General features: G+C 42.4%; 1 protein-coding gene across 1 annotated transcript in view; it reads right to left on the bottom strand.

The window, feature by feature from the left end:
• tenm2a (teneurin transmembrane protein 2a) overlaps positions 1-7,844 on the bottom strand; it is a 346,633-nt gene that overhangs the window by 207,410 nt on the left and 131,379 nt on the right. The window contains exon 3 of the mRNA XM_014021396.1: positions 4,407-4,700. Coding sequence (XP_013876850.1) covers positions 4,407-4,700 — 294 coding nt within the window. The remainder of the gene's footprint in view (positions 1-4,406; positions 4,701-7,844) is intronic.

The raw sequence follows: 7,844 nt of genomic DNA, 5'->3' as shown, positions 1-7,844 counted from the left end.
GTTTTCTGATGTTGATTAACTGCAGTGGCCACCTTGAATCAGAGCGATCCCAAAGAGGTACTTGGCTGTAAATGTTCAAACAGTGATTACAATCTGAGAGTTTCATTAAAATCTGTTGTGCTCTATGAGGTATGTATACACATTCGTATTTTGATATTTTATATTAAAGGTTTTTTGATACTTTTATATTGAAATGTTTATATAATCAATGTACAATCATTTTCCTGTACACTATTTATAATGTAGTTTTAAGAAATAGTTTCTAATTAGTTAACACAAGTCCTGCACTGAACAAAAGACACAAACATTTTTAATATTTCAGCAACTCAGGACTTCTCTGAGAATCAGCTCACATTGTTAGGTGAGATTACTTCCTTTGTTGCCATAATGCCATTTCCGGAGGCGTGACCTGATTCTGAGGAAAAGTTGTGAGTCTGTGTAGGGCTGGGCTTTTAGCCAAAAAAACTGAGCAGAGAGAGGCTGAAGCATCTGGCCCAAGTCAGCGCTGTGGGGCTGTACACTTTACAGGTTTGCAAAATAAATGTTCAAAACTGAAAACTGGGTCAGTTTCCTGCTTTAATTCGAGCTTTCAATTCGATCACTTTTCAAACAGCTAATGCCAAAAATTWAAGAAAGAAGTCATGTAATGTCTGCTTCAGTTGTGTGCTGTGAGGTATACTTTCATCGACAACAAAACACATTTTTCAATCAATATCTGCGAAATTGACTGAATTATGTTCAATATTCTCTTTGTTAATGTTAATTACTTGTGGTGGCCTACTTCAATTGCTTTCACTCTAAAGCAGGGGTGCCCAAACTTTTTCTCAGAGAGCCATAAATGAAAGATTTTCCGAGGGATGTGGGCCAAAAGTAACAACATAATACATGAAATACAAATACTTTTCAAGTAACGTCTTTTTACYATGATCAAGCAAGCAGCCAGGGCTGTGGCCACGTTTTGATTATTTTTTCAGCTTGTGCACTGATAGGAGACCCAGAGGAATATCCAGGAYACGCTGGAGGGACTATGTTTCTCGGCTGGCCTGGGGACACCTTGGGATTCCCCCGGACGAGCTGGCCCAAGTGACTGGGGAGAGGGAAGTCTGGGTCTCTCTGCTTAGGCTGCTGCCCCCGYGACCCGACCCCGGATAAGTTGAAGAAAACAGACGGGCACTTAGAGAAAGTTTGATGTACACACGGACAGCAAAGGCTTATCCAACACTTCATGAAATAAYAAAATAMGASTWTTTGTGGTCTTATAAAGTGTGAAAATCTACATGTGTGCTTAAATACAATCTAAATGTCTCATGTAGTTATTACTTTTATTCCCTGTTTATTCTTAGTRTAATTCAAAGATAAAATCAGCACCATCAGTGAAGACTATCTGCACTGCAGSCCTTTAGTCACTGGGCCAATGAGTGGAATGACTGTTAGTGGAARCACAGTGTTTCTACAGGATGACATAAGATTACAACCTAGAAACCATGGCAGCTGCTGGTGGGCCAATTTAAAAGGCTTGGTTGGCCAATTTTGGTTCACGGGCCCCACTTTGGGCACCAGATGTAACCAGTTGTAAATGTACAGTATATACAAATATATTTTTGAAAGTCTCATTAAAATRTGTTCAAYAGTTCATGAGATATTTTGCTAACAAACAAAAAACACACAGCAATTATCCAGTGGCCCACCTTATGTGGAAACGGGTGACAATAATGAGCTCACAGTTGAACTTTTAAAATGATAATGATGACATCTTGTCTCYGTTCCAGGTGCTGTACACCAACAATGCAGGTGTATATGTGGTGCTAACTGTGTTGAGACTAGCAAAGGCACCAGACAGCTACGGCAAGGATCACACTTTTTAAATTTGTTATTGACTCAAGTTTGTTTTGCTGTTTTTCAGGCTTTTCGTGACTTTCAAAAGATTTAAAAATAGCTCACGTAGTTAGGCAAACCTCAAACTATATTTAGAATGTATTTGTTTTTTCATTCAACAGTGAAGATTAAAAACAAATGAGCTAAAAGAAATGTGTAAATACAATCATCACTCGCTCTACAGCTTGTTGTCCTCTTGTCACAAAACACACATAAACACACACACAAAATCCAACACTATTTACAGTAACCTAAAAAGTGAGAACTGTCACTATTTCTCTGAGTTGTCTACGTTGGTACTGGATATACGTTGAGGCTTACATGCGTTCATCCACCTGTGCCCTCGTGCCATGAAGAAGGAAAAAAAAATATCTAGACTCCTGAACTGATACCTGTCAGTCACGCTGCCGAGCCACGCTGACGGAGCCCAACCAGAGATGGTGAGAGGCGCAGCGTGAATGAAAAGGCGAGAGGAAGAGAGGCTCGAAATTACAAAGGAGAGAGATGAAAGACGAGGAAGACGGCAAGGAGGAGGAGAAGCGAGTGAAGGTGAAACTTTTGAAGATTGCCGGAGACGCAGCGAGATGAGAGTGGTGCAACACGATGCTCGGTGTTTAAGCACGTCACCGTCTTTTTGATTTGTTAGCATGTGCTTTATGACGTGCGCCTCTGTCTGGCTCTGTCAGTGTCTATTATTAGACCCTCAGATCACCGTGTTGATATTTTGACATTGGGCCTCCAGTTGCACCTGTTTCACACTTCCTCACATGTGAAGGGTTTAGGCTCATACACTCCCAACAATCAGACAGACAAGAGACAACAAAGGCAGAGACTGACAGCCCCACAGTAGCATTCACACACATGAACTCTCGGCACCGACACTCAGCTCGGGGCACACACTCCGGTTGGGCTCAGTGGGAGTGAAATCTTCTGCTCCTGTGGCGTCAGTCATCAGACATTTGTTTGGAGGAAGACTCAAGAACGAGAGGGTGAGACTTTCTCATTCCAAATGACGACAGTAAGTGACTAATGAATCGACTTGATCAAACTGAAACWCACAAACGTCTTTTTATTTATTTATTTTTTCATCAAGCTGCTGCACCTTTCTCTGATCTCCTGATGCTGGCAGAGACCCGAGCGCAGACGCCTGATCTGAATCTCTAGTTTGTGAAACCACGAGATAAGCGCAAACATGTGAGCCAGTGCTTTCCCTGAACGCTTCTATAGAAACGTTTGAAGTCAAAAATAAACATTATTGACTTTCTTTGACGCCCCCTCTGCATAATCATCAAAACTAATTTCTCCAATTGACGATAAATGTCCGGCCCCAGTAGGAGCTCAAAAATATCCATGAATAACCCTATTCCGCAAAGTTTATTTAGAGAACCTCTCGCAAAAACCACAATTCTTGATCTTCATTTAGTGACATCATACTGCAGGCAAATAATTATCACAATGCAGAGTTGGATTAAGCTGCTAAATTTACAAGGCCTGCAAACATGAGCGACGGAGTGCTCGGTGGCGTTCTCCTGGCCCTGAGACAGAGGGAGAGCTGCGTCTGCAGCTGATATCTGTGGCTGCAAGATTAGCTTGGTAATTAACCACAAAGCAATTATCGGCTGGTTGGATGAGAGGAGCGTCTCGGGGAAGGTGTTTCCTGACGTGTTTAATAGGTGTTGAGTAGTTTGATCAGTCAACAGAAGTTGTTTCTGAGGCCCGTAGTCCGACGCAGGTTGATCCGGAGCTGATGCGTGCGCCAGCCGAGAAGTCAATTAATTAGACTGTTGCTCTTCCTTTCATCCACTTTTCATTAACCTCCATTGACACCTCTCTGAAGCTGGTGCGCAGGTTTACGACTGCGCCAGGATTAACGAGGGAACGGGAAGTTGGCAATAAACAAAGTTGCCAGAGGAAAGAGATTTCCCTGGAAACCCGACACCCTTCGTCTACATCAGCACTAATTCATATCCCCGTTCAGAAAAGAAGCCGTTGAGTATCATTTCCGCTTGAAAGCATGATCTCGACTGGACACGTGCTGTAGACACTGCTAAACATGACGCTGAGTCTGGAGCAACACTTTTCAATCACCAGAGGAAGAAATATTTACAGAAACAGTGTGAAAACGTTATGTTGTGGCTTACAAACCTTTTGTAGAATCATTGGAAATACTGTAGAAGGCTTGATGCTTAATGTTTGGTATCTCTATAGAGAGTGACAGTTATCTGTTGATAAATAGGCAAGTGAATGACTTAAAAGGGCTTTCGGTAATCCTATTGATCAAAATAATGATGACTCTCTTGGGGTTTCCTGGTAGGTTTCCAACTACTGTTCTTCAGATCATGAGCAGTTTCCACCAATCCATTTTATGGCTGCCTGCCATGATCTTCCTTCAGATTTCATCTGATACTCTTGTACAAATTCTTTCATTAGATCTCACTTTACTCTTTCTTTTGCCAAATCAGTGGGCAGTAGGTTAGGAAACACTGAACACACACTATCACGACAACACTTGGAACAGTCTTTCGGCCTACCTGACTCATCATCAGACTTGTTGTCRTTCTCGGAGTCGGTGAGGGTGAGGGCTGAGTTCTCACGACTGGACACTCCGGAGCTGCGGCGAGATTTGACCCCCGCACGTCCGGCCCACAGCTGGATGGCCCGCTCCGGCGACAAGGGCCCCTCCGGGTCTGAGTCGGCGTCTGAGCCGGCACTGAGGGAGTACCCTCTCTGGAGGAGGCCCAGGTCGGGACAATAGGGAACAGCAGCGGGATGCGGAGGGGGAGTTTGCTCGCACACTCCCAACTCCGCCAGGGTGAAGTTACCCCCTGTGGGTAAGGGAGAAAGAAGAGTTAGGCGGATGGATTGTAGCGAGAGTAATAAACATAACCGTTGTAAAATTAAAACACTGCACAAACAAGCGCTCACACAAGTAAATGCACGCTYGCTTCTACAAAACAAACCCACAATCACACGCAGAGAAGCCCACTAATTATGAAACTATGGAGGCGGAGGATGAAAATTGGGCTTTGTTGCAGCAGGAGGGGGAGAAATGACGCAGCATGAATCAGGCACAAAATACAAGCTAGCTGCTGGAAGAAATGTGTAGTGGCCTGCAGGCCTGTTAAGGCTGGCTTTGAAAACCTTGCTTTCCTTGCTTTACTGATTCACATTGGCTTTTATTAGCTGTTGATGTGAGATCAAAGAGCTGTTCACTTGAGGCCTCTCAGACTGCAGTGGAGCTGCTATGCTGCCTTCTGGGTTTGATCATCTCCCCACCTAGCTACCGCCACACACCGGACTCCAGGCTCACTGAATTTACTGCAGTCTGCTGAACCAATGGTCCTGAACGCTCTTCCCCCTGAAGACAAACTGGCTTGTCACGTCCAAAATAAATATATAAAATTATCCAAATTAAAGCACATCAAAGTAGATCAATAAACAGCACTGCAGCCCAATTAAATCCAAGCTGAGGAAAAAGCAATTAAGAAAAAAGGCATGCTCAACCAATTTATTCTCTATACTAATTAAAAGAGCATTGTGGATCCAGTCGCACACCATCAGCTGCTGGGGTAAAAGGATCAGGGGAAAAACAGTTGTGATTGACTTCATTAGCAGTTTGTGAAGGAGGCTGAAGAAAGAGGTAAATGAGGAGAAGTTGACATTGTGGCGCGCTGTATGATTCGGTGAGCCGGGGATCACACAGCTGCGCGACTCGGCTAACTGTGGCTCATCAGGCGTGCGGACGCAATCAGAGGAAGAGGGGAATCAAAGAGATGAATATTGTCTCCTGGATCTTTACAGCTTCCTCTTTGCTACAACTTCGATGTTGTGTAGAAAGGGACGGGAGGYTGAAAGGAAACCAAGCCAGGGAAGTGGTGAAAGGCTCTATGCATCTACTCAGACAAACAGATGGGCCGCACTAGAGAGCAGAGACAAGTGAAAAGCTCAACAGGTGGATTCAGCTAATAYACTACAGCTTGCCAAGCTTCCAACTTGCTACAGTGCAAAGACACCCAAACACCACAAGACATCAGGGAATAGTTTCTTTTTTTCTTGCTTTGTTTTCTTGTCCTCCCACATAATATATAGGATGATAAACAAAGCTTCTTTGCTACATGTGACACTAGAGACACTCCAGTACTAATACACAGTGTCTAACTACAGTCAGTTAACTCATACCTGAGACAAGGTATCGTAGGAGGAGGGGAGAGAAYTCCAGGAGGCCTGAGAGAGCAGAGAACACGAGTTCTTTAAAGTCAGTCAACAATTCACAATGAACCAAGCTACTCCATGTACACAAATTTCTAAAGACCATCTCATCTAGCTACCTTCAACAATTAGGCCACAAACACAGCTAGTCTAAACAAAAGCACACATTAAATGTGTTTGAGCATGTGTGTTTTCCCCACAGATCTTACGTTACGTCCCACAGGACASGGCTCTGTACAATTAACATCCCATACCCAGTGATTACACGTAAAATCCAATTTCTTCTTATCACCATCAGCTGTAGACACAGCCCAACATCCCATGTACTCAAAGAAAGATGGATTGGTGCAAGGGCTTGAAGCAGACATGAAAATCTATCTTAGTTATTCCACAAATAGAAAACCAATTGCATMTTTGTTACATGATATTATGACAGATGTGAGGGGGGCAAAATGTGGTGCTGCTTTCTAATCGGATCAGTTCATGTTGATCTTTACACCACTGCTGTCACACCCGTGGCTCTAATGTGTTCTTTAAGCCTCTTCAGTTAGTCGTTCATTGTCTATTTACTAAAAATGTTATCCCAGYGTGATTTGATTTTGGTTTATGTCAGTTAATTTTCTTTGCTTCCTTGATATTCCARTGACCTGTTGCTGAGGTTAAGGATAGGTAATTGGTAGGGGTGTTTTTGGTTTAAATTATCCTTGAAAATTTTTGAGGCCRGGTTTGCTCATTATTCTGCTAACATGTAAATCTTTCTCAACACAAGTTCAAGCTAGAAACAGCTCAGCAGTTGGATGTTGTTGTTACAAAAAATACAAAACACACCCAGATTGGACTATTCCCATCAAGATCTCTGTTATAAAAATATTGTCTGTGTCCAAATTCAAGGGCTGTGTCCTTTGAAGACCAAATTTGTCAGTCCTTTTTGTCACTGCGCCACGCGGGAGGTGGTCCAAATTTGAAGACTTCTCTGAAGCGACCCACAATTCATCCTCCTTTTTCCTCACTTCGAGGGACGGGTCTGGTGGATCCTTCTCGGCCCACCCAATTCCATGGATGCATTGTGGAGCGACCAGACATTTTCTTTTGTGCTTGAATTGGCAAACAAAACGTAAAAAGAAATACAGTTTTGAATAAAAAGTAGTGGTATTAAAAATTAAAGTTTCAAGCTGTTGTGTTGTTAATGCTTTTGTCATTTGCATTAATAATATTCTTGTCAGAAATCAAATGAGCTGGTATAGYAAAGTCAACATGCATGCATGGTGGGTCAGTTAGTTCTTAAATACTTAAGCTAATTTAGTCAGTTTAAAACATTACTAATACTTTTATATTGATATTGAATATATTGAATAAAGCAGAAGGTTAAACTGTCCAAATTGACAGACACTTTTTTCCAGTCTTGATAGTCAACCATGGGTTCACCTAGACTGGGTAGGCCATGCCCTTCGAAGTACCCASTCCCTGAGTTTGAACACAGCCATTGTCTTTCATGATAATTTCTTACATTTTTTTATGTTAAAAATCTCATCAGTTAATCAGAAACTGTTTTTGTTCAGTTATTTATTGTGAAGTACCCTCAGCACACAATAAGTCCCTTTTTTTCTTCAGACCAGTACTAATCATCTAAAACAGTGGTTCCCAAAGTTGGGGTCGGGACCCAAAGTGGGGTCCTGAAACATCAAGGTGGGGTCCTGAAAAGATTTTCTGAATTAATTACATTTTTGTCTTAGTTGTTTAGAAATGAGTGAGGTTAGTAT

The sequence above is a fragment of the Austrofundulus limnaeus genome, unplaced genomic scaffold (genome assembly GCF_001266775.1).
Source record: "Austrofundulus limnaeus strain Quisiro unplaced genomic scaffold, Austrofundulus_limnaeus-1.0 Scaffold291, whole genome shotgun sequence".
Classification (NCBI taxonomy): domain Eukaryota; kingdom Metazoa; phylum Chordata; class Actinopteri; order Cyprinodontiformes; family Rivulidae; genus Austrofundulus; species Austrofundulus limnaeus.
The sequence above is the reverse complement of the archived record's forward strand: the minus strand, read 5'-3'. Positions and strand labels throughout refer to the sequence as shown.